Here is a 27147-nt window from a genome sequence, read left to right as displayed (position 1 = left end):
CAACTCTGTGCCTTCCAACTTCCCAGTCTTCTAACAGCACCTGTCACATGTTCAGCCCCCCATTTATCCTCTGTGGTTCTTTGCCTGTTCTCTCAGGTCCGTGTGGGCTTGGCTGCTGGGGCAAAGCAAGAGGTTGGCTCACTCGGGAAGCAGATGCTCAGTTAAGAAGGGTCTTTCCAGATCTCACTGTACACGCACATTAGCAAGTTTCACAAAAACTGCTAAGGTTGAAGTACGCTCCGGAGCAAAAGGAGGGATGCATCCTGGCCGGTGAATCTGGATATTCTGAGTTTCCATGCACATCTAGTTTTCCTTTGAGTCTTCCAGTACTTATTTATTACGGTATTGAGTTCCACAGATTGCACAAATGCACAGCATAGAATTTAAAAGGTTTCCAGTGCTTGCCAGATCAAATACCGTGAGTCTGGGAGCTTTCTGTTGGTGTTTGCCTTGAACTTCTTTTGGCCTGGTTGACCACCTCTGTCCCTCTGACCGCAGCTGATTTCCCGGTGAAGGCTCAGGGAGGGCGTGTTTGAGTTGTGAAAGGGGATTGGGGAGTGTTTGGTTGTGCAGGATTCCAGAAGCTTCATCTACTTACCATTGCAAAGAGGGCATGAAGAGGTGGCACGGTTGTAATCTGCAAGTATCTGTATGGGGAGCCAACAGCTGGGAGACACAGGACGTTGGCTGCAGTCACCTCGGCCAAAAGGGTGGTAATCTCTCCGATGGCACATTCTTACACACTTCGTGGAAGGTGCACCGGTGGTGCTGGTGGCTTGCTGACCGGCTGGCCAGCACAGGGGGCTCAGAAAGGGCAGCAGTGTGTACTGCCTCTTGCTTGGCTGGTAGCTGGGTATGGGAAGGACCATAAGTTTGCTGTGGGAAGAAGAATTAGGGGAAGGGGTGCGGAAATGTTTGTGTGCAAGTCTGCAGGGGGAATGGTGGGCAGGGAGCAAGAGGAAGGATTACTGTGGAGTGGAGGGTTGTTGGGTTACAGGGTTACAGGGCTCAAATTAATTGAAAACAAATTTTTATTCATTTTTCTTCTCATTGAGCTCCCACAGCAAAATGGATTAATTTTGAGGCTTTGCTTGTCTTTAGAAGAAACCATCCTTTTGCCAAAGACAGCTTGTGCTTGTTCGTTTACCTGTTTGTGTCACTGGCCTCAATGAAATGGTAATGGTGGCTGTGCTCGAGGTAGCGCTCTCCCTGTCCCACTGCTCCTCACATGCTGGTGTTTGGGGACTGTTGTTCCTGGTCTGGGCAGAGTGTTTTTTGTCACCTGTGACAGGCTTCCCAGATGACAGGAGTTTCTGTCAGCAGCGATGGCAAGAAGAGCTGGGTTCAGGGCACCACCACAGAAGTACGGCGGGACAGGAGAGGCTTTCTGGGCTGAGGGAGCTGGGCACGGGGGCTGGCTGTGGAGTAAGGGTGTGAAAACAGGCTGTTCATTCCTGCCTTAGCTGTTGCTCAAATCGGTCCTCCACTGAAACTCCCAGCAAGAGAGGGACCCTGGAATTTTCTCATCCTAGCCTTGTCTTAGGGGAGATTTGGACTTCAAAGCCAGTAGAGTACATCTCAGTTTAAATCTTCTCTTTGCAGAAGTGGGTGGAAAGATAATTTCTGCACTTCCTGGAGGGTACTTGAGCTTCTCTGTAAAACTGATGGAGATGTGGGACTACTAGCATCCATAATGGAGTCTGTGTCCTTCAGTGACAGGATAGAGGCTGTCCTCTCTCTTTGCCTCGATGGCTTAAATAGACCATACAGTGGGTGGGTGCGTGGGATAAACATGTTATCCAAGTACCTGCATTAAGCTAGTGACTCCTGTCATTGTAACTCCAGAATGAGGCATTTCAGGATGCTGTTCTGAGGTGATGCTGGGCATGTGGTGGAGAAGAAAGACTCCAGGCCTTGTTTGCTAGGGTCTGGACCTGTGGGGGGAAGGAGGATTTTCTCCTTCCCTTGTCTTGTTTCAGTGCATTTGGCTGATGTGGTCATCTCCCATGACTCAGCTGTTCCTGTTGGCAGGACTAGTTGTAGCAAATCCAGGGCCAGCATGGAGCACTGGGAGGAGGGAGGAACCATGGCGGGATGTACAGGAATACAGTTGGTATGGAGGAAGCAGGAAGATGCTCCCAGCTGATGCGTGTGACATGAATTGCAAAAAGGAGATAGATGAAGCTTTCTTTTTGGAGGTTTAATGTTATGTGAAATGTTGCCAAAGCTCCTCAGGTAGCTCTTCCAGTAGAATAAGATGGCTTTGCTGACTTGGGCTCATTGACCTATGCATAAAACGCCAGAGAAAATCTGGTCCTAAGGACCCTCTTTCTCTTCTCTCTTGCCAGCTGTCTGTTGGTGGTATACAAGTTGTCTGGGCTGGAAAGATAGTCCTCATTTTCAAGATGACTTTGTGCAAAAGGTGGCTTTTGGAGGGGAGGGTCAAGGGAGAGCAGCTGGTATAAGTAGTGCTCTGAATACTGTGAAAATGCTCTTTCTTCCACTTTGGAGATAATCAACAGCATGATTATTATGTACTTTGCTGGGAAATTCTTCTGACACGTGGTGCTCTGCATCCAGTTTTCAAACGTTCCTCACTGGTATCTAAGTTAAGACTTGCTGACTGCTGGGAATTGGGAGAGCATAGTTGCAGGCATGTTAGAAATGGCAAAGGAGGAGCCTCCTCCTTTTCAGACAAGGTGCTTTGTTGTATGTGCTGCTCCTGAGTTGGTACACATGTGTAAGTAATCTTGATTTTTTGAACCTTCTTGAAGAATCAACTCATGTATTTACCTGGCTTAGCACTGTGCTTTTTGGGGTGTGGAGTCTGCCCAGTGCTCTTGGCAAGAACCAAGAAATGGTTGCTCTCCTGTCTTTCTTTGGAGAAGGCAGCAGCGGCCTCTCCTAGAGTCATCTGTTCGGTTTTCTGCAGCAGTTTTAAATCATGTTTAGGTGTCCAGTGGAAAATCCATGATTTCAGTGGGGTCAAGGTGTCCAAGTGGGTGAAAGAGCTGCTCCGTTAAGCTTGTAACTACCCTGTGAAATCTGGTCCTTTGTGACTTCTTCGGTGAAATATCTGAGACACACTGAGACCATGGATGGGATGGTGGGGGAATTTAGTGCTGCTGTTGTAACAGTGAGAGAGAAAATGTGGGTACTGAGGGTGACTAGCTCCAGATGGTATTTCAGATTACCTACTCATGACAGGACAGAGTGGGGCAGCCAGCCAGGGAGGGCAGACCTGCAGCTGAAACACAGACTGAAAGAAAAAAGGCGAATAATCCGGTCTGGTAATGCCATAGTGAAGAACAAATCTCTGCCTGTCTTTGCTGTAGAGATCAGAGGCGTATGGCTTTATGCAGCCCACAATGAAGCCATCAGAGGGTGGGGGGTGAAGAAATGAAGGTGGGGCAGCAGATAGCCTGGAGACTGCTGCCACTTACTGTAATTGTCGTAGCAGCTCAGCTTCCACTGTTTGTTGTCCATGTCATCTTTGCAATTACCATATGGTAAATATAACTTGAGTCTCTAGCAAATAACAGAGCTAATATTAAGAGAGAATCTGTAAACAGCTAGTGCATAAATGAACAAAGAGCAATAAACAGCCTGGACTTACGAAGAATGAATTAATCATGGTAGATGTGAGTGTTTATTTTTTTAAAGCATTTGCAGAATTAGCAGCTGAAAAAAACACCAAAGGATTAAGATGCCTAAATTGTCAATAAGAGGTACGTGGGGATATGTGTCGGCAAAGGGTGAGCATGCTGTGTGAAATCTTACTTGATAACTGTATTCAAATGGGAGAATTTACAGGTTTTGGCACCTTCGAAGTGAAGTGGGAGGTATTTTGAGGATAACCCATAGCTCAGTGCATTTTTCATGCCTCCCGCTGTGCTCAGATCTGCAGCAGCAGCAGTGAGCGCATCACAGCATATTTCCCTCCTCTCAGCTGGAGACCCTGACTTCTTGGTTGAAACTCTGGAAATCTCTGTTTTGTTCCACACACGCCAGCCAGCGCAGCGCTCCTCACACAAGCCCCACCACGCTGGGGACACAGCAAACAGGCGGAGAGACCTTTGGATATGAGAAACACAGTGAGCTTCTGCAAATCAATCTCGATTTAATCTTTGTAACAGTGCGGTACCTCAGGAAAGCCTGCTGTACGGCGGAGCTGAGGGGTGAGACTCCGCTGCCCAGGCTCAGCTCTCCTGCTCCAACAAGAGCAGATCTGCTGCTGGGTTCAGTGGGAGCAGGTGCTGAGGTACGGCTCTCCCAGACACCCGTCTGCTCCTGACCGCTGCAAAGATGGAGAACCAAGAGGAGATGAAGATAAATTATTAAAGGGCAGGTTGGGCTAATTTATAAAGATTAAAATAAATTTGTGTGCTTTGGCCAAAGAATAACTGTGGAGGAGAACAGCTATTTACAAGTTATCTGAAGCATGTAAATCTCAGGCAGGGAGGAGAATGGTTGAGAGTGCTCCAAGGACAGGATAATGAGAACTAGCAGCATAAATTTTCTTAATTTCATCCTAAATATAAGGAAGACGGCTAAAACCTCCAAGATAAATTACATCATGGCAGAGTCTCTATGGGAGGTTGTGGAAATGCCATCACTTGGGTAATTTAAAACTGGGCTGGACAAAGTACTAGGAAATAATTTTCACAAGGGGAACAAGGCAACTGTGGCCCCTGAGGCGTGGACCAGACAACTCTTCTGGCTGTGGTATAATTCTGAAATTAGTGAAACCTGTGCTAACTGGGCTAAGCGAGAGCCTTTCCTATCTGCCCCATTTACTGTGCCTGTCACACGGAGTGTAGAAGTCTTCAGTCTAACGTGACAAATGACAACTGCTGCTTCTTCATTGCAGTGGTAAAGGTGATTTCTGAGGTGTAGCCTTCTCCTCCTCCTCTCCCCTCCCAGTTTTCTGCCCAGTCTTCCACTGCCTCGTTTGTGCTGCTTCTGCCTCCATTAAATATTTTAATATTTCCTTTCGTACCGAGCCAGGAATGAGCCCTTCTGAATAGACTTGTGGAAGGCTTATAATTTCTGTTGTGTGTGACATGGCATTTTTTGTAAAAATAAGTTTTTGCTATATTTGGACAAAAAAAAAAATTCAGACATTTTCTTCATGTTTTTCCTTTGAGGAGAAGTTACGAATAAACAGGCCCATTCTGGAGGATTGGAGCAGCGTGTGCCCCAGCTGCTGGGGTTAGCACCCAGCGTGGCTGGCTGGTGGCTGACCCAGTAGCCCATCAGCCAGCCAGGGAAGGGCTCCCTGCTTGGCTACTTGTTGCATCAAATTCAGCACATCTCATGGTTTGTTTTGTTTGCCTCAAATGAGTGTTTTCCATCAGAAAGCTTGTGTTTTCTTAACGAACTCTGGATCTAAAGAGGGCGAGAGATGACTACAGCACCTTTCCCCCTCTTATTTACCGCTTAGCCTGCCTTTGAATACAAGTAACTACCGGCTCTGCAGCACGAACATACTGTTGACAACAAATCCTAGGGTCTTTAATTGTAGATGTTGCAGATCTGTCATGAAAGTGCCAAAGAAATGTCATGAGCTGCTGCTGTCATCTTTCCTCTAGGATGCCGTGAGTCACTAGGTGGTAAGTTGCACTCTGATGGTGGCACCTGAACCAGCAGTATAATATGTCTGTGAAGCAGGAGCAGTAAATAACACACCCAGTGTGCTGCCACGGGCAGTACATAAAATGTCTTTTACTGACAAGAAGTTTTCCTCACACCGCTGGAATAATTTCTTTTCCCTTCCCCCCTGTTCCCCAAATGGTCTTTGCTGCTCTTTATAAACCAGCAAGAAGGAGAGTGATGAAAACCACTGCCTTGAAGGCTGCCACGGAGGAGTCACTGCCTGTTGCAACCCCACGTGTGGTCGGGTGGCTGCTCCGGATTGTCTCCAGCCCATGGAGGAGGCAGGGGAGCCACTGAGCAGGTGACCCAGTAACTCCACTTCTTGATTTCCCTCAGCCTCCTAAACCTCAAAGGAAGGACCTTCAGCCTCTTCACTGGGCCTTTCACATCACAGGCACTGCTAAGTACCTGCCCTCTCAATTTGTCGCTGTTCAGACGGCGTAGAATGGTGTGTCCAGATGTGCACTGGTATTCAAACACTGGAGGCTTTAATTCTGTTTAGAAATACCCCTAAATGCAATAAAAAGACTGATGTTTGAGGAGCTGCCTCTAAACGTGCAATGGAGGCTTCCCAGTGACTTCCAAAAGGTCAGGACAGTGACTTTTTGCCAGACTCACGTGTGGTTGCCACTGAGGCGCTGCAGTGATCCCCCAGTGCGGTGCGTGCACAGGGTGAGTTTGTTCTGGCCGCCCATGGGCCAGCACTGGGTGTGCTTGTCACCGGCACGCCTGCACTTGTATCTTTGCTTTTTCAATTTTTTAGTGTGAGGCTGGCTGAGCACTGGTGCACATTACCCTGGGAGGCTGTGGAGACTCCATCCTTCATCCTTGAATATCCTCTGGGTATTCAGAAGCCAACTGGATGTGGTCCTGGGCTGCTGGCTCTAGGTGGCCGTGCTGGAGCAGGGGACGGTTGGACAGGCTGACCTCCAGAGGTCCCTGCTAGCTCCTGTGTGAACTGGCCACTTGAAATTCCTGGAAAAACAACAGTGTTATATTCATGAAAAGAAAAAAAACCTTCATCTACATCAGAGCAGATAATACTGCTTTTTAAGTAAGAGGATGGCCACTACTAATCTGCATGTCAGCCTAAATACCAGGTTTTATTTTCTGAATGTAAAAAAGGCTACAGTTCTGGGGGAAAAAAAACCCAAAAGGGTAACGCTCAGTGTCCCTTAGGTTGAGGAATCTCGGACATATGGACATGTATGGGGAACGGAAGAGCAAGCAGCACTGCGGCTCCCGAGGAGACTGTGCGAGCCCACACCGTAAATAAGGCTGGCTGAGAGCGTGGCTGTGGCCGCCCGCCGGAGGGCTTCCTGCAGTGTCTGCCACCTCCTCCTTTACATGGCTGTGCACAGAGTGTAAACCGCAGCTCCTATATCCATATATATCCATCTGTATCCATCTGTCCTATACAGGTATTTTTCATCTGGGGTGAAAGCAAGGACATAAAACGTCCAGCTCGTCGGGTGCAGCCGGTGCGGTAGTGGAAGGGGACAATTAAATATGGGCATCTTTATGGGTTAGCTATTTATGGGGCTGCTTCTCCAGGAGCATCATGGATACTAAAACACAGAAAAACCATCACGGACCAGTTCCCCGGGATAAGTTGAGTGTTTGGAGGTTGCTTGTAGCCATACACAGACTTGTGCTCCATTTGGATCAGCCACCGGGTTCACTGAATCTAACTGGATCCCTTCACTGCAGCATTTCTGTTAGGAATTAGTAGACTTGAGTCATTATGTCAATTAACACCCATTTACCACGCTACAGTGGTAGGAATTGCTCAAATTAGTAGAGACACCAGCCTGTAAATATTAAAAGACTAGCTATGAGAGCTAGGTTTTTTTATGGTAGCTTTTTTGCATGATCTTGAGAGGAAAAAAAAAGGCTGCTTTTGGCATGTACTGAGGGGGTTATTCTGTAGGCAGCTAATTCCGGGGTTTGGCATGTTTATGGTGAAGTGCAAAGCAGCAAGCACCTACAGCTCCCTGCCATAACTTTTCCACAGAACCGAACTGTGGGGATCTGTCATGGCCTAAGCATGAGTTATGGTGCTTTTTTCCCCGTGAAGCCTAGCTGGTACGGTAGCAGGGAGCTAAGCTACCTATCGCTGTGCAATAACTGGTGTAAAGTCAGGTCCTTGGTTGTGCTCGTATCAGGTAGCTGTGTGCCATAAGTAGGATGGTTTAAGGCCTAGCCTGTGTTCAGAAATTTGCATTTGTGTGACAAAATTAATCTAATTACACTGCTCTGGCTTTTTTGGTTTGCAGGTAAATCTTAATTTACACTCTGAGTACTACTCATGTAGCGATGAGCAAAGGGCTCGATAGCATTTGAATGGAGATGATTGAAAAATCGGCTTTGTTTTGTATTAAATATTTTGTTATGCTTTTATTTTGGGGGAAGGAGGAGTGTGAATTTGGTATAATACCTCTTCCGTGAAAACTCAGTTATTTGTTTTCTTTGGCAGAAAGGTTATAATTTCAGGTTTTGCTGATGGTTATAAAAAAGAAATGTGTCCTCAATCAAAAAGCTTTTATGTGCTTTGGAGCTGAGGAATGCGAGGCCCTGTTATTAAGCTGAACCTTATTTCTGTCTCCTCCAGCTTCGGAGTGGGGAGTATGGGATGTCACCAATAGCAGCGCTGTATCCGCTCTGCTCAGGGACAGATGCTTGTCAAGCAGACAGAACCCTTGATCTTGAGATGTCTCTGTCTGGCCCTTGTGCAGCGCCCACGCCTGAACGGGGCTCACCCCGTGCTCACATCTAATCGGCAGCCTTTCCTGGCTCGTCTGGAGTCGAGGGAGAGAGGATATATGGCCACAGATGTACCCATGCGTCTGATTTATCTGAGGGTGGGAGGGAGAAGGGAAGGAAAGGGAGGTGCCCAGACAACCTAATCTTATTTGCAGGTCAAATTCAAAGGGGTTTATAATGGTTTAAGGGGAATTTTGTCTAAATAAGAAACTGATAGGGACTTAGCGGTTTGTCTTTGGTTTTGTATTTATTGAGCAGTGATCTGGGGAATTTGGCATGTGGAGGTTATGTGTTAGCAGCCATCACTGTGCTATGTTGCCTCTTGATTTGATTTCTTGCTGTGAATGCTTCCTATTGAAAATACTTTTGTCTTTAGAGTCATGTGAACAGCTGTATGCAAAAAGCTAAATTATAAGGGATTGGTATAGCCTTCCCAGCTTTCTACCTCACTATAGGTCCACAGCAGACAAACCATCAGTCTTCTGAAACTCGGTAAGGAGCTTGATAGTTGTCTAAAAGTAATTGTCTATTGTAGGCTTAATTGTGACAAGCATGGTCCATGCTACTTCCTGCATTGTCTCCAGAAGTATTTCAGGAACTGGTCTTTTTATTTATGGGTTCTACGTATGGATTTATGGATCACATGGCCATTGTCAACTCTTGTAGAAGGAATTCCCCCTGCTAAAATAAATCTTTTCAGAGCCTTGTTTTGAACACTAGCTCATTCTGGTGCAGTGATGTTTGCTGCGTTTTGTCTCTCTTTTGCATTGATTAAGGGTAAGGGGACGAGTCTACTTCAGTCTTGGCAGAGCCAGAACTACGTAGATCCCCTCTGGTCATTTCTGGACTGAGTTTAATAGATACACTTGAGGGAAACCTTGAGCCTTGTGTAAGCAACCTGGCTGACCTAGAGCTACAGAGTGAGTTTTAACTTTTCTATCCTCTGTCATCTGAATGTTAAAAGTGTTACCTCAATGTTTTATTCAAAGCTGTTTTAAAATTTAATAGTTTTATTCTATGTTGTAAAGCACTTTTGCATCAGTTCCCAAGGTGGGGGATGACAGTAAGAATGCTTCACTGTGTTTTTCAGATTCGTTAGGTTAATGTTTTTCATGTTAATGAACACATATTAAGATCTTATTAGACAGTGTGTGTGTGACAGTTCCTGTTGATCTCACTGGGGAGTTTTTCTGTGTCAAAGAATTGCAGTATCAGGTCATTACTATATCATTTTAGAAAATCATTGTGACCTCCACAATATTAAAATGTTTGTCAAAGCAAGTGAAAACCAGTGAAGAAAAGTATTCCTGAAATCTGAGACTTTAGTCTACAACCCATAGCCCGAGTTTGGATTACTCTGGTAGAGGTTTTTGTTTGTTTTTGAAATAATATGTGATTAGTTGGCAGAAAAATAGTAAAATTACCTTCTACTTAAAATCAAATTAACAATTTAAGGATCGGCGAGGTCCTGGAGTGTGTTGAGGAATGGCTAGCAATAGAAACCATCATGGCATTACAGAAGGTAGACAGATAGTGTTAATTGCAGAAGGTGGTTGTCCCACAGAGAGGGAGTTGGTGGTAGCGATGATTTATTTCAGAGGGCAGTTTAGTCATTGCACTATTCCTAGACAAGGCTCTGAATTTAAGTGATACTTAGACTCTTAAGTCATTTTTGAAACCAAATTTAGGTGCTTGAGTCACATAGATGTTTTTGAAATTACTCCTGTCTTTCTGTCAGCTGATTCTACATGACTGATCTTGGAAGACACAGCACCCACTGGCTGCTGTACAGTTAAGTAGGAGCTGGGAGCTGTAAGTAAGAGGTTGTTGGATACCTCTCGATACTGGTTGGTGGATACAACTGTCAGCAACTGCAGTATGGAAAAGGATGATCTGATGTACCTGGGGTGGTTTTGGAGCTGCTGTGCTTGTGTGGTTGGTCTCCATGTGCACCTTGAGTCAGAGGTAGCTGGAATGTCATCTCAACTGTGCACCTGCACACACCTGCCTTGCAGCCTAGAGGTCTTGTGCTCGCTGCTCACAGTTACTCTGCACATTCGCTGTCCCTTTTTCAGGTATTTCCCAACATCCTGCAGCCAGAAATCTGGTACAATACCATGCGGAGCGGGAGGGAAGGCAGAATGGGAGTGTCAGACTGAACCCAAGTTGCACGTGCTGGGTAGCTCAGTCTGACCCGTGACCCTGAGCTATGCTGGCAGCGAGGTGTTTTAACGAGACTTCAAGACTGTGGCTAGGGCTGGGGCTGTCTAACAGCCCTCACTGGGGCTGACGTCCCTCTGAACCCCGGGGAATAGGATAGACAGGCAGGTAAGTAGGTGTTGGAGAGAGAAGGTAAGCAGGCTAACGTGGGAGAATCTCACTCTTCTGAATTAGTCCAGGTAGCGTGAAGAAGTGTATTGTTTTTTCATATCAAGGATGTCAGATATGGACTTGTGATCCTGATACTGCATAATCAATTCTCTCCCCTCTGCTGTGCTTTGTCAGGAGCGGTTTTGTTCATTTGCAGTCCTTGTTCACGCTTTCCTTCCTGCTTTGCTTGTCTTTATAGATTTTTATCTGAAAGTTGAAAACGTTTTTGTTGATATCGGGAAGAGTGCACCCGCTTTTGGAAAGAGGCAAGCGACACAACATGATGATAAAATAGCCATTCGAGATGCATTTGTTAATGCTGATAACATTAAAATGTTGCCTGGAATATTTACAGTGCAAGAGAGAGACAAGGGATCTCCTCAAGTGTTTGGGGGCCAGTTCATCTCTTTGAACCGCTGCCACCTCAAGGTTAAGCATCTGCTCTAAACTTGCTGGCAGGGTACCCTCTTGAGACTAAGGGGAGAGGTAGGAAGGGACAAAACCCCTTCTGGAGATGTGTGTCTTAAATACATCTTTTGGGTCAGAGCAGGGTGGGACAGGAAGAGTTGTGCCCTGGAAGCGACCATTTCTTTCCTGTGGCTGCAAATGGAGCCTCAGTGACTTCATTTGACTTACTGCCCAAGATTTAAGTAGTTACAGCAGGGGAAATTAATCCCAGCCCTACTGATTTGGCAGTACAAGCCTCAATGAAAGTTAGTGGGAGTTAAGGCTCTTGAACCTTCCAAGTGCTGTAGATAATGTTGCTATTAACTTTGATGTTTCCTGTGAGATGCGTGGCTGTGTCTGAACTCACAAACGTGATTTGTCAGCTAAAGCTGAGACCAAATGCTTCCTGAGGCCTGTTATAAAGGAAGGAGAATAGTGTGATCCATGACAATGTGATGGGTTCCGAATCCAATTTTAGGTGGTGCAAGCCCTACAGCGATGTAGTCCATAAGTATAGAAGGCATTATTGATCAGTGATATGCCAAATCTGTGCGATACATCAATCAGCTCCTTTGGTTTTGCATGGTATTTTAGGTTAGAGGTTATTTTCGCTTTAAGAGGGTGTTTGAAAATACCTATATCTTAGGGATACAGAGGGAGTGTTGGTGGATATGTCCTTTTACTCTGTCTTCTGGGTTCATGAGTACAGCTTTTTCTAACTGTGGTGGTTTCTGTGACCATTTAAAAGCGGGATTGTTGGTGTAAAGTGTGATTGTCCAGATCATGGTGGAAAGGCTATTGAAAATGGCTTTTGGTGCTTTGCTGAGCACAAATGCTCTGCCCTGTTTCTGGGCTGACATTTTTACCTCCTGAATTGGAGACTCTGTGCCTCAGAAGCTTAGGAGAGCCCTAGGACCCTTCTGGAGACTCTGCAGCCTGTTAGGCGGGGCTGGCTGTGGGGATGGTTTGGCCACTAAAGTACTTCATAATTCATAACTGAATTATGTCCTACAAAAGGACTTCATTTGGATGTCGCTCACTGGCCTTAAATGGTGCTTCTTGTGTTGCGAGTGATTCCTTGACTTGTCTTATCCCCTGTGTGGTGAGACAGGGAGCCTTTAGATTGGGTTTCTTGTGCTGAGTTGAAGTGCTGTGTGCTGGGGAGCACCATGGCACCATTAGGTCAGTGGCAGCTGAGCACTCAGTACTCCTGCTGTGCACATTTTGTAGGTCTAGAGTGGGCTATTTCATACATACATACACTTTTCCTCCGAGTTACTCTTCTAGCAATTGATATTCATCTGCAGGGCATGTAAATGCTGCAGTTTGTTAGGGTCCCTGCTAAATACCTTCTCCAAAGTGACAGAGAGACAACTCATGCATCTCTACCGGTACTCTTCAGTGGTGAGATACTGGAGTGCATTTGGGTAAATGTTGCATCTTCTTTTTCTCTCATGCTTCCCTCCCCCCTCTCTGTTTTGTTTGTTGCAGGTTCTCGGCCTTTTTGGATCTACACAGTGGAAGTTGCATCTTGTGTATGGCGTGGTTAAGCTTGCAGCCTGTCACCTCGGCCTTCCTCCATTTTGGGCTGGTTACTTTTGTGCTGTTTTTGCATGGTTTGCAGGTGGATGCTGGCCTGACGGGAGACTCAACCAGTTCAGTACAAAACAGCTCGTGTTCAGGATCTTTTGACTGCAAGGAAGGTGTTATCCTGCCAATATGGTACCCAGAAAACCCATCCCTTGGGGACAAAATTGCCCGTGTTATCGTATACTTTGTAGCACTGATCTACATGTTCCTTGGAGTCTCCATCATTGCAGATCGTTTCATGGCATCTATAGAGGTCATTACATCACAAGAGAAAGAAATCACGATTAAGAAACCCAATGGAGAGACCACAACGACCACCATTCGGATTTGGAATGAAACTGTTTCCAACTTGACCCTCATGGCTCTGGGCTCCTCTGCTCCTGAGATCCTTCTGTCTCTGATAGAAGTATGTGGGCATGGATTCATAGCTGGAGACCTGGGGCCGTCTACAATTGTTGGCAGTGCTGCTTTCAATATGTTTATCATCATTGCCATCTGTGTCTATGTGATCCCTGATGGGGAAACCAGAAAGATAAAACACCTGAGGGTTTTCTTTGTCACAGCTGCGTGGAGCATCTTTGCTTACATCTGGTTGTACATGATCCTTGCTGTCTTCTCTCCAGGTGTGGTTCAGGTCTGGGAAGGTCTGCTCACGCTTTTCTTCTTTCCACTTTGCGTCCTTCTGGCTTGGATAGCAGATAGACGTCTGCTTTTCTATAAGTATATGCACAAAAAGTACCGTACTGACAAGCACAGGGGCATTATCATAGAATCAGAAGGTGATCACCCGAAAGGAATCGAGATGGATGGCAAGATGATGAACTCCCACTTTCTAGATGGAAACTTAGTGACTGTGGAGGGGAAGGAGGTAGATGAATCTCGCAAAGAGATGATCCGGATCCTTAAGGACCTGAAGCAAAAGCACCCAGAAAAGGACTTGGACCAGCTGGTAGAGATGGCTAACTACTATGCCTTGTCTCATCAGCAAAAAAGCAGAGCCTTTTATCGGATTCAAGCTACCAGAATGATGACGGGAGCTGGCAATATTCTGAAGAAGCATGCAGCTGAGCAAGCCAAGAAGACCACCAGCTTGCATGAAGTGCGACCAGATGAACCTGAGGAATTCATCTCCAAAATTTATTTTGACCCCTGCTCCTACCAGTGTCTTGAGAACTGTGGTGCCGTTCTCCTGACAGTGGTGCGGAAAGGAGGGGACATGTCCAAGACCATCTATGTGGACTATAAAACAGAGGATGGCTCTGCCAATGCTGGTGCTGACTATGAGTTTACAGAGGGGACTGTTGTCTTGAAATCAGGAGAGACTCAGAAGGAGTTCTCAGTGGGAATTATTGATGATGACATCTTTGAGGAAGATGAGCATTTCTTTGTGCGGCTCAGTAATGTCCGTGTGGTGGAGAGTGAGGAACCTCCAGAGCTCAGTAACTCCCCATACCCAAAGGCCATATTGGCTTCTCCTTGTGTGGCCACAGTGACTATACTGGATGATGACCATGCTGGCATCTTCACATTTGAGTGTGATGTTATACATGTCAGTGAGAGCATTGGTGTGATGGAAGTCAAAGTCCTAAGGACATCAGGTGCTCGGGGTACAGTCATAGTGCCATTTAGGACAGTAGAAGGAACAGCAAAAGGAGGTGGAGAAGACTTCGAAGACACTTACGGGGAGCTGGAGTTCAAGAATGATGAAACTGTGTAAGTACCCCATTCGTTTCTGTTCCTGGGAGTAGTTTTGGTGTTTAACCCCACATTTTGCATCCATTACAGGTGAATGCTGACAAGGGACAGGCTCCTTTCTTCAGCTTTCCATCAGTTTTCCTACTTACCTCTTTCAGGCAAGAACCGACAGCAGGATTTAAGAGCTCAAAGCTCTTGTCCATTCCCTCTTGGGAATTTCAAAGTGAAGCTTAGAAATATTTGGGGGTGGGGATACATCATTCTCTGAGGTCCTGTACTAAAGCTAAGGGTTAATGGAGAGTTAAGGTAGAGAGAGGAAAAAAAGGGCGAGCTTCTACCGAGCTGGGCAAATACTGGAAAGCCTCTTTTTGAACACCATTCATAGAGTACACAGGAGTTTATTGCAATCCCTAGATGAAAAGTTTGCAACAGTTACTCCCCGGCAAGCAAGAGCTGCTCAGTAGACATGGGACTTTATTTTCACAGGAGCAGCACATTGTACCTGTGTCCCTAGGCTGTCTGTGCAACTTGCAGGTCTGTGTGGCAGCTATTTCATAGCATAGGCACAGCTGCAAGCTATTCTGCTGGACTCGTGAAATCCTTCCAGCCTTTATGTCCCTATGGTCTACCCATATTCCCCACATCACCTTCCCTAGATCTCCGTACCTCTTGTTCTTTTACTACCTGTGGTTTTCCCCTTGTAAAATACCATGGCAATTGGCAGTAATGGTCTAAAGCGCTGCAGCTCACAGCCTGTCCATGTGGCTCCATGACCCAGTGTTTTCATACAGAATAAAGAAGGGAAGCAGAATGGGCTGCACTGGTCCTGTTAATTCAGCTCTTTTATTGGTACGAAGTAGCTGATACCAAGCTAGGAAGTAATAAAGACCAGAGAGGTCTAATTGCTTTAAGTACCTGCTGTTAACATTGGTGAGGAGTGAGAAAAATCCCTTAGCTAAGTAGGGAGAGGCGTGTGAGCCTGGTGCTAAAATTCCCTGGTGTTAAGTGCCTAGGTTCCTCTAGTTAACACCTAATCACTTGAGCTATCAAAGGAAGGATTGTGCAGACTTGGAACCAGCATCAGAGAAAGGAAATCTTTGTACCAAGCCTCCCAATACAGTATCCAAAAGGATGTTAGTATATTGAATGCTATGGAGTAGGGATGCCCTAATTCAACAGCACCTTCTGCCTTAGCCCACTAAACCATTTAATCCAGCTAATATCCACAGTCCTGATGCTTGATTATAAGTACATGTTCTTCCTATTAAAGGAAGAGAAGCTGCTGGGTGGCTGGCTTTAGCCACTATCAGAGCTGGAAGAGGATCAGCTGTCCTCATCTGGCCTTTGCAGGGAGGTGGGCCATGCAGGTTAGTCTCCTTAATTGAGCTGCAAGCTGATTTCTCTAAAGAAAGTGAAGAAGAATGTCAGATGGAGCTGTAGTTACAGTCTCGTATGAATAGACTACCTAAAATATAATGGGTACTACCTTGGTTCGGCTAGGTCTTGAAGGAAGGAGGCTTTTCGTGCTTGAGGAAGGCCCATTAGTGAAAGGCCAGCAAATCTGGGGTACCAGAGAATAAGCCCATGAGCCATCTTACTCCAGACTGTTCTCTTTTTCATTCATCCTCTGGCTGATGGAAGACTTCTTCTTGTCTTTGAAAACTGTGACAGGTCAGAGCATAGCCGCATAGTTGCTTCACTTAGGTTAAAACAAATCACGTTCAGCAGGACCATGTGTATCCTTGTGGGACAGACTCTAGTGGCAATGAAGGCCAGCCAGAAAACAAGGGTGTGTAGGTTGCTTAACACTGTGGTTTGTGACCCAGAGAAGGTGCCCTAGAGCACAGATGAGATATTTGTGGTGTACTTAAAACTGTCCCACACCTAATGCATTGATGTGACTTTCACTTCTGCATCAGAAGACCGCTGGGAACAAAGCCTGCTAGCCACAGTGGCCATGGAGACATGTGGCTAGCAGAGATGAATTTGTTTTGAAGCTTGAATTAGTGTAGCTGTGTCAACATAGCACTTAATCAAACTAACAAGGAGGGAGATCATGTCAGCCAGCAGGCTGCCTTTATTCATTCTGGGGATTCATTTTAAATCTCCAGATCTTCTGGGAATGGAGTTTTGGGCTGGAAACATGTGAAGGCAGTTTTCAGTAATCAGCCCTTGGCCTTTAAATTCAGTGAACACAGGCCAGCTGCTATACTTTTCCAGCTCTTCTCTGAGGTGCAGGTGGAAGCAGCCATAAAAACCTGTAGTGGAACTGGTAGATTTAATTTCTTCTTCCATTTTTGCTTTCTAATTCCGAATGCAGAAAAATAATTTTGAGCAAGTATTTATTTAGACTTTAAACAAATCTGAGGTGATTCAGTCTGAATTTGGAGTTCAGACCCGTAATGCTACTGTTCCAACATACATTGTCTGGTTTTGGTGAGCCCAGTTTGGGAAGATGGCTGGATTGGGCATTTGGGACAGTTTTTCTCACCCAGAGAGCAGTGTAGGGTCATGGTACAAGGCTGTATGAAGACACTGGGTCACCAGATGGCCAGGGGGTTGCCTGGCTGAATATTTGAAGCCGTACTTCTTAAACGACTTGCCACGGAGGGGATCCACCACGAGGTACTGACATGCCCTGCACACCGACGGGGGGACCGAGGGTCTATGAGGCCTGGTGCAGAACAGAGAGGAAAGCAGGAGGGCTAAGGTGGTCAGTAATCTATGCTAAGGACTGAGGGTCAGAAAGTAGTGAGAAGTTACATGCTCCCCACTTCAGCCTGCTAATGAGTCCCTCCTCTAAGAAAGGTGAAACTTGAGCTCTGGTTTCCAAGCTGATGTAGGAGCTGCTTGTGGATGGAGTCCTGCCTACCTCACCGCTTTAACCTTAGCGTTCTCCTCATGGAGTCACGTCAAAAAGACTTTTGACTCATGGAGTCAAGAAATGAATTAACAGCACCTTGCAAACACATAAGACAGTGCTAAGCTTTGCTGTGGCTGTGCATGTGTGCTAAGGGTCTGCAGAACTGCAGCCACAAAGAAGCACTGATCAGTGTAAACTGGAGGAGAGTAGAAGCCTCAGTTCGTGCTCTTAGCTCATTCTCTGACACACGAATTAAGAAACTTCAGTTCTCATTCTGTAGCGGCAGGTGATCTGTAAGGAGTTTGTAGGTTGGCCTCCTTAACTGTAGTGATGGCAAGATTAATCTGGGGGGCAGTGGATTACACAGCATCTTTGAGATTAAACTGTAGGAGAGGTGCTGCCATCTACCAAATCCCCAGGGCCAAGGATAAGCACTTTCCCTGAAAGCCAAATGGAGAATGGGTTTGCACTTAAGTATAACAAGATAAACTATCTTAGGGCTCTTTTTAAGAGGCTTTCCCTAAAATATGTGGGACTAAAAAAAAAAAAAAAAAAAAGATGGGTTGATGCAAATGTTACAGAATGAGAGGGAAATGGATCCTGCCACCGGGTCTTGCTTATTGCCTCTGTGATTCTTTCTAGACTAACATGGTCAAAGTTTCCTTACTCACGTTTGGGTGGGAGCACAAGAGGAAGCAGGATGAGATGAGGAATGCCGTTGTTACTGAAATATGGTCCCATGCAGTGTGTGTGTGTGCGTATGGATGTGTATGGGTGTTGGATAGCTATAAATCAAGCTATATAATCTTGAATGCTTACATCTGTTGAAAAGGGAATTGATCAGCTCTCAAATATTTGATTATGCTGTGTCTTTTTCAATATGTCTATTATTTCTGAACTCCTACTCCAGTGAGGGTCAGATATGACCTAAGCAGCTGAAGCAGAATCCTAGCTCTCTTGTTGACTAAAAGGAAAAAAAAAACCCACCACCTTAGTTGTTTTTCTGGTTGTTGTTGTTTTGTGGTGTTGTTTTTTTTTTTTTTTTTGCAAGATGACCGAACGCTTTTCTGTTAAATGATTTTGTGTGGAAATAAATGTCAGGTTCTTGGAGGTATGATAATGTAGAAGAATGATTGACCCAGCTGCTTTATCATGTCCAAGCAATAAAGAAATCATTAAGAGCCAGCAGCAAAAAGTGAATTGGGTTTTAAAGGATTTTCTTTTGCATAATAAAGAGAACTCCCAGCAAGTCATTAAATTTAATTTAAATTTTCTCTGTTTAAATTGTTTCCTCTGCTTAAATTCATAGGGAAATTAGTCTAGGTCTTGCTTTAGAAAGTTTAGGAAGATCCATGAGTTACCAGTAGCTAATTGTTATGCTAGCTAGGAAATAAAGCGGTAAGTTCTGCTGTGGCCATGCCATTGCAGCAGCTACACGGAGCTAAGGTTTATGCCAAGAGATCTACTTTGTTACTTGCCTTTGTTGCTGGTCACTCAATGACTTGCAGGACCTGAAGGCTGCTAGAGGTGTAGTCATCTCCCCCGAGTCTATAGTTCTCAAGAGTATTGTCTGTGGCTCAGGAGAGAGCTGGGTGTTGAGAGATGCTGTGGTGTTAAACTGGTATTAAATGGCCTGCAAAGCCTCTTTGCAAAGTCAGCGTGGCTGAACTTTGGTAACATGTGGAAACCTACCATCACTAATCTATGCGTGTGTTAAGCAGAGCTCTCAGTAACAGAAGGGCTGTCTCCTCCATTCTTACAGAGACTGCTGGAGACAAACATATTAATCTTGCTGCCTATCGAGGCAGGCTTTTTTCTTTTTCTTTCCTTTAGGATTTGGGCAGGACATTGTGTGCAAATTGCACGTTGTTTCTCCTTGTCTGCTTGTCCCCAGAGAAACCCCCAGGCTGCTGTGTGCATGACTGTGGCTGCTCCGTGGAGTCACTGTGAGCCTTGGGCTGTCTCTGGAGTGTGTGCTTAAGTTTGGTGGCGCTGGTGCTCCAGAGTGCTGCCATTACACTAAGCAGTAGAAAACCACATGCATTTCTTTCTGTTGGGGGCTTCAGGCATTTGCTGGCAGGTGGGCTCATGGAGAGTGTGTGTACGTATGCATCTGAGGGCCAGAGCTCCGGTTGGTGCTGTGCCCCAAGGCTGGTGGTTAACAGCTGCCCCAGGCAGCCACCGCAGTGCTGCTGCCCTCCTTGGTGGAAAGGTCAGTATCCCTTCCTCCTCCTTTTCCTCTCCTGTCTACCCATGCTTGGGTGCAGGGATACCTGGGCCCCAACCCTTTGCTCGTGGTTCTGCTGTGGTGGCTGTTAGCTTCCCCCAGCAGATCTGGTGAAGGTGATAATGGAGAAAGGTGAATGGCAGTTTTCTAGTTTGCAAGGATGTCATACTGAGGTTTGGTGTAATTGTCATTCCTTTTTGCCATTCAGTGCTTGAGGAAACTGTCAACTTTTTTAATTTGATCACCTGTGCAGTCATGGTTGTGGCATTTTGAGGGGAATGCTTTTAATGATACTTAGCTCTTTTGCTAAGTGTTTCACCAGTAGAACTCAACACTTTGCAAAGGAGATCAAGGGACGCTGTTCACATTTTACAGATAGGGGAAAAAATATGGAGAAAGCAGCTTCTCTTCCCTCTGGATTACCCGGCAGATCAGAAGCAAAGGCAGGAATAAAGCTGATCTCCCTGAAGTACTGGCCCGTGCACTATCCAGAAGAAGGTCTGTGTACATCAAGCTTGTAACTTCCTGTAGCTCAGGACCACGGTGAATTTATGTAGATTCACTGACCTCTCCCCAGTTATTGCAGATCAGGTTGGTGCAGGCAGTAGCTGTAGTATCTCACAATTCTCTCACACCTTAGTGGGACTCCAAGCAATGAGAATTTGTTATTTGAGGCTGATGGTTTCCTTCTCTCGGGACACACTCCTTCCCATTAGAGCCTTCTTGAGATGGAACTTGAGACTAAATTCTCCAGATGCTTCTCCAGTTTGTTTCCATCAGTGGGTAAGCTCTTTCTGGCTTTCTCTTCCTACATCTTCACATAAATTAGAAGTTCTTGATTCCCATTTTAATTCAGATTAAGGGAAAATAGTAGTAGCTGTCTTCCAGTTAAAAAAAAAACTTTTCTCCACTCTGTTGCCAGTGGTGAAAGGCTGTTGTATTTGCTTCTTGATGTGAAATTCTTATATCAGTGTTCTTAACTGTGGCAGCTTCTAATTTAACTTTAGTCCTTTACACATGCACACACATGCTCTGGGTTTCTGCTGTACTCCCACTGTGAGGTCTAGGTGATGTGACCTGCAGGGGATTAGTGTAAGGTGTCAGGGGACTGTTTCTGGAGCATATGTGAAATCAGCCTGCAGAAATGTGAGACCATGGCACCGTCTTGGGAAGAAGAGAAACCCTGAGCTGACCTTCACCTTCCCAGATAGTCCTGTTGGTAGGTGTTGAGGGGACACACTTTGCCCTCTGTCCGTGAAGAATGACAAATTACATCCTGTCTCAGACTGTGACTTCTTGCCCACCAGATGAGGTGTTGTATGAGTTTGTGACAGCATTAAACAGGGGAGGCCTGGGACCCCAGCTCAAAAGGGAGGCATGTGGTAGAAATTGGCTCCTTGGAGCTGGTGCATGCTCTGATCTGGCAGAGAAGCCCCTGGAAAGCTCATGGGTTCCTCAAGTAGGAGGCCCTTGGAAGGGATCTTCTGGGATGTATGAGAGGGCAGTGATATTCCTAGCTTTGAACCAACACAGGGAAATGCACCCTGCCAGATGACAAAATCAAGTTTTGGGTTTAAAAACAAACAGCAGACCAGAGCTGATTAAAGATAAAACAAGTCTACTGTGGCTTGGGTGAGTTTTGCCTCCTTTACTCATACTGGCTCACGCATTATTGTGTGGAGCACCTTTGCAAATGAGTGGCTTGGACATCATACCCTTTATACACAGGTTTGCAGAGGTACTAGTCATTTGTTTCCAACCTATAAGAAGGAGGAGAAAACACAGTCTGATTGACGCAGCTTCAGGGAATAAGAAGAGATGCTGGTGGCAAGGCTTGATAGACCATATATCACTCCAGGTGTGTGCTGGGAGGTTTTTTTAACCCACAGTGGGAATGTTACTTACAGCATCACTATAATGTGTATTTGATTTCTAACAGATTAGTGGTAACAAAGTTTCTGAGTTAAATATGGGTTTCTCCTTTTTCTAAATGAGATGAGGAGAACAGCAGAGTCTAATATCTCCCCAGCCATAGGTCCTCCAGCAAGTTTTCATTGTGGCTAAATAAAGCAGCTGATCCTGGTAGAAGGTGGCAACTCTTTCAAGTAAGAGATGATTTACCTGTTGGTACCAGTGTGGAAACAAGCCAGTTGTTTCTTACTTACCTCATGTCAGGATAAGAGGTGGTAAGAGAATTTGCTGTACTAGCTGATAGACACACCAGGGACCATGTTCATCCTCCATTTAGCTTCAGTGAAAACAGCAGATTTAAAGCTGGGAGGAATGTGGACTGGTACGTATTTACAGCTGCCTTAGCAGATGGGCTGTTGACAGATGAGGCCCCTCAAGTCTCTGCCTGGGTGCCAGCACGTACTGCTGCAAACATTTTAGTTGAAGCCAGTCCTGGTGCTGAGCGGGCCCTGGCTGCTCGGTGGGTCAGGCCCTTTGGGTGGGTTGTGCTGGAGGGGCAGTGGGGTGGAAGCCTGAATGTCAGGTAGAAGCAGGTCTTCCTGCCAGGGCTTGCAGGACCTGTCCTTAGGAGGCTGATGGAGACACCTGCCGAGCTGCCTCAAAGCCTGGGCAGCCTGGTGTGGAGCATGGCTGCAGCCCCAGGGCTGGGCTGCAGCTCCTGGAAACCCTCCCATGGACCTCGGATCCCCGACAGCCTCTGCTGTGTCCTGCTGCTCTTCTTCCCAGTGCTGGTGTGGAGCCTCTGTGGGTATTAAGAAGAGTCCAGGACTTAATGCTCTACCCCTGGTGAGAAAAAGCCATGGCTCTGGTCTGTTAGATGGTGGAAAGTGTTCTTTGGTGTTTTTAGGTGCTGGGAAGGAAAGAGGCCTTTTCCCTCTCCCCTGTTTGCCTCTCCAAACAGTGTCCAGGAGCAGTTGCTCCTGCCTGCTACAGCTGTTGTGCTGAGTGTGTCGTTGAAGGTTTACTTGCTGCTGCGCCTCTGGTGCTCTCTGTAAAAGTATGTTGTTAAAGTGAAATGGGCTAGGAGTTACCTTTTGTGCCTCTGTTTTTCTTTCCATGAGATAAGCAAGCCGAATGGGTCCTACCATCATAAAAATGCCCACCTGAGCACAATGCTGCTCTGCTTTTCTTCTTTAGAGAACAAAAGTGTGATAAAGTTATCCATATTTAATGCAGAAATTCTGCTTTGCTTATCTCTGCTTTACCTGTCTTCCCTCCTGGGTTGGTCTCTGCTTTAATAGCAATTGCTTTAAGTTTTGGCTTAATACTGCTATCTCTGCCTCCCTTAGTTAAGACAACTGGACCATGATGCTGTTTAGAAAGGGTGTGCCAGGACCGATGTATTTGCTGTGTGAGTCCAAATAAGCACAGAGTGCCTGTGGATAACTGACTAGCTGAAAAGGGTCACATAGACATAGTCCAGCTGGCTGGACAAAAATGCACATTGCTCTCAGCTTATCTGAAGTAAAGCAAAATACACTGTCTTTGGCTGTCCTTGTTACACAGTAACAGGAAGATTTTGGTGGGAAAAGAATGTTGCAGGTGGGAACAGAAAACTACAGAAGAGAAACTAGGGGCGGGCTTGGTATTTAGGCAACTAACCAATAATGAGTTTAACTTTTGTAATATGTATGAGCTAATTATAACAAGGCATAAAAGGTGACTGTAAGGGACAATAAACGAAGTCTGCTGATCACTCATATTGAGCGACTGCGTCTTCCCTCCGTCGCGACAAGTGCCCTGTTTTCTAAGACATCAGAAATGCTTCTTCGTTTTGGGGTGGTTTGTGGTTAGCTTTGATAGCTCACAGTAGTCTTCTCTTTCTGTAGCAGAGCTGGGGGGAGAGAACGTGTGAATTCGCAGTTTTTCCCAGATGTGTCCTGTTAGCTGACACCACCAGAGGTGGGCAGAGCTGTGAATAATGCAGAAGTGCAGTGAATGGACTGTGTGTGAGCAGTAACTGCTTGCCTAGCAGTTGGGCTGCTAGGGTTTCATCGACTGTGTCCTGCAGAACAGTACCTGAAAGCTGTAGCAGGTTGGAGCATACCAGATGCCTGGCTGCTGCTGGTGTCTGAGGCTGTAGCGCCGCGGAAGCATGAGGAGCTGTATGCGCTTCTTCTGTGTTGGAAGATCTTTATTTTCTGTAATTAGCGATTGCTTGGCATAACTGTCTGTCTTGCTCTTTTTGTGGCCTGACAAGTGGAGCAGTGCCAGATGTGGTCTGTGGGAGTTGGAGCTGATGACAGCTTCAGTAGGTCATTAGAGTCTGTGGTGGGCAGCTGGTGCTAGCTTTCCCTTGAGGTGACTTAAAGAAAGGAAAAAAATAAGCTCAGGGGCCTGATTATCCCATCCTTTGTACAATACAGAGCAGCAAAAAAAGGCATAACAGATGTGACATCTCCCCTGTCTTGACAGTAAGTTGTAGATGGCAGTGGTGAAGCAGGAGACAAGCACAAGGTGGTTTTCCTGGTGCACAGCCCCCAGAGGAGAGGGTAAAGAGCAAGGAGCTGTTGCCTTTGGTGCTGAGAGCATCAGTAAGTGGACAGCTAGGTTTTTTTCTTCCCTGAGCTCTGTGGGGAGCAGTAGGTCCACATGTGTTTCTGTGCAGTGCTTCTGGCTAGCCGTGAGCCTGAGGAGGTGAGGTGCCATGGTGCAGAGCGGTTTGGGCACACCGGTCCCCAGCACGCTGCTAACAGGCAGGCTGTGCTGAGTTTGCAAACCTGGTGCTGCAACTCCCCTAGGAAGAGCTAGTTCATGAGGAAAAACTGAATGAGTCCGTACTAAAATGGAGAGCAAAATCTAAGGGTTGAAATAGACCCCTGGGAGCATAGCTTTGGACACCCAAGCCATGGAAGCGTGGCTAGCCTGGGAGCAAGCTGCCTTGTCCCAGGGTTGCCTGGCTGTCTCTGGGAGACCAGAGTTTGCAGCTCTGGGGTGTTTGAAGGCAAGACAAATGGGTGAGGGGGGACCTTGCCAGTGTGTGCTGTAATGACTGGAGCCCCTGTTTGGCCTGGCCTGGGACTATTAATGTCCTGCCTTTGGGGACCGCTTCTCAGGGTCTTTTCTAAGAGGGCTGAGACTCCCTTGTACATCTGGCCTGGCATGTGATGCTTCATGCAGTGCCGTATCTCCTGGCTCCATGCTGGGAATGGAGCCCAGCAGCCACCCAGGCAGGGGAGGACAACTGCTCTCGGAAAGATTTCTCCCTTGCAGTGAAGGGCTGTCCCAGGTGGCAGGTGAGGGAGTTTTGTGGGGCTGCAAGCTTGTAGAGAAGAGGCCCAAGGAACAAGCATGCAGCAAGAACAAACTCCCACTAAAGGCACCTCCCTTCCAGTTTTGGGGGAAGATGTTTTGTGGTTTGTTTTTTTTTAAGTCAGTTGCTGCATGGAGTAACAGCCCGCTCCCTGGAAGGTACATCTAATGGAATTAAAGGGTATCTCTATCTTGTTCTGGGTGTTGAGAGCTTCCTCGAACTGCTGCCCAGAATACTTGTGAGACACCCTGTAATTCAATTAGAAGTACCCTCCAGGGAGCATATAATTATATCATATCTATGAAACGTAATGACAGCCCCCTTGTATCACATGGCGAGCAACTCTCTGCTGCTGCCCAGAACCTTTCACCGGTAAGGAACTAATCTGCTTAGCACAGATTGAACTCGGCGGTGTACAGCACTTACCCAAATGCTTCTGAAGGGAATCCCTGCCAGTGCAATAAACCAGTTAGCAGCACGTGAGCATTGCTGCCCCTGCATCCCTCTTCCCAGCCCTCAGACAACTCCAGCCAGGGCTGCTCACCTCCACTCTCACCATCCTCTCTGAAGCTTCCCAAGAATTTTGAAGGATGGGAAGTTTCTTTAACCCTTTAAACTTGTCTTTTGCCCCTTGATGGGTAGTAATAGGCTGTGATACAGAGTGTGCTGAAGGGGCAGAGCTCCATTATAGGCAGTGTCCTACCTTCCTGCTGATACCCTGTAAAATTTTGATACAAGTTCCAATGTTTTGGGGAGACAAATAATTGTAGTGCCAGTTGAAATGCAGCTGCCGCCAGTGTGAACCGTAGTATCTCAGCACCTGAAACCATTTAAGGCTAGAAGTAAGGAACACCACACTTGACCGCCATGTAGGGAGTGTCCATGGGATACTGTAATTCCAATTAACTTTTAGCAGAGGCACCAGCTTAAATCAAAAAAAGAGGGAAAGTGGGGTGAGGGCTTGGAGTGATTTTGAGTACCAAAAAGAATTGTGTGGAGGAATTTTCTTGCCCACAGTAGAAGTCCACTGGAAAACAGTATTAGCTCCCTTGTGGTCAAAGGATACTCCTGCTGCATACAGGTCTGACAATGCACTGCTGAGACCATACTGTCCCCAACCCTGCTGCAGTTCAGCAGCTTCAGAGGGCTCTCCCAGAAAGTTTGTCCTCCCATGTGAATAAACCCTGTCACAGGATTGTAGTTGCTGTGAGTGCTGTTGACATTGCTGGCTGTCAGCCCCAAAGTGCTTTTGTGCCCTCAAATTTTAGAGCTCTGAGTGAGCTGGGCAACTTTGGAATAGGAGATGGAAGCAGGGAAAAGGGCAGGGAAGGGACCTTTGAGAGCTGATGGAGGCAGTGGATAAGCAAGGTTTGCTCGCATCAGGAGGCAGGAGAACGTTGTGCTGACCTTGAAGGCAAGGGTTCTGAATCCCAGTGAGTGTCCTTGACTGGCATTTTGGGAGCTGAATCACCAAAGGTGCAGCAGAGGTGTATTTAGGTGGTGTTGGTATCTCCTTGGGGACAATTACACTGGGAATCACTGGCCAGCCCAGCCCTGGTGGGGATATGCCCAGGGCTTGAAGGAGCTTAGCTGTGAATTGCTAAGTAATCTGGAGAAAGGCAGATAGAAAGCAACATGGTTGGCATGAGAAAAAGAAATGGATGAGAGTGACTTGCTGAGAACCACAGGGCCTTGGTGGTCTTGCCTAATGAGGAGCTGGGGTTTGGTTTCTTGCTGTAGGGCCAGTACTTCAACCGGGACTTCTCAGTCAGTGGGGATGTCTTGGAGGTAGATTGAAACTTATCTCCTAGTTCCTCCTCCAGTAACTCCTAGGAAAAGAAACTTTCAACCTTGTTGAGACAAGCCATGGGAAGGAGGAGTTGTTTTCTGCTTCGTGCTTTTTCCCTGCTGCTGTCTCTACTCTTCCCCTCACCCCAAAAAACCAAAGAAATGTGGCACCTTGGAACCTGCCTCCTCCCACTACCTGTTGCCAGTGAATGCCTCAGGTCACGCTGGGAAGCCATCTGATCTTTTTCAGGCAGCACTGCTTTTAACAGAGTATGGCTTGGAGTGAGGAGAGAAGCAGCGTTCTTCCCTGTGTGTGTCTTCTTGCTGCTTGGCATCTAAGTATCTGTAATGACAATCTCCAGCTCCAAACATTGCAGCAAAGCAAGAGATTTGGCATGGGGGAAAAAAAAAAAAAGTTGAACCATTGTGTAAAACCTGGTGGCTCTTGAGCACCACATCCTTGTCCAGAACAGGAGAGAGACTTAAGCACACAGTTGTGGCAAGCTCTTCCCTGGCTGCATTAGG

The 27147-nt window shown here is 46.4% G+C and overlaps 1 protein-coding gene across 4 annotated transcripts in view; it reads left to right on the top strand.

The window, feature by feature from the left end:
• SLC8A3 (solute carrier family 8 member A3) overlaps nucleotides 1-27147 on the top strand; it is a 114507-nt gene that overhangs the window by 7323 nt on the left and 80037 nt on the right. For all 4 annotated transcript variants that reach the window (XM_056347412.1, XM_056347410.1, XM_056347411.1 and 1 more), the window contains exon 2: nucleotides 12727-14538. In XM_056347412.1, coding sequence (XP_056203387.1) covers nucleotides 12773-14538 — 1766 coding nt within the window. In that variant the 5' untranslated portion in view covers nucleotides 12727-12772. The remainder of the gene's footprint in view (nucleotides 1-12726; nucleotides 14539-27147) is intronic.

This window comes from Falco biarmicus, chromosome 7, assembly GCF_023638135.1.
Source record: "Falco biarmicus isolate bFalBia1 chromosome 7, bFalBia1.pri, whole genome shotgun sequence".
NCBI classification, from domain to species: domain Eukaryota; kingdom Metazoa; phylum Chordata; class Aves; order Falconiformes; family Falconidae; genus Falco; species Falco biarmicus.
This window is presented reverse-complemented; position numbering and strand designations above follow the sequence as displayed.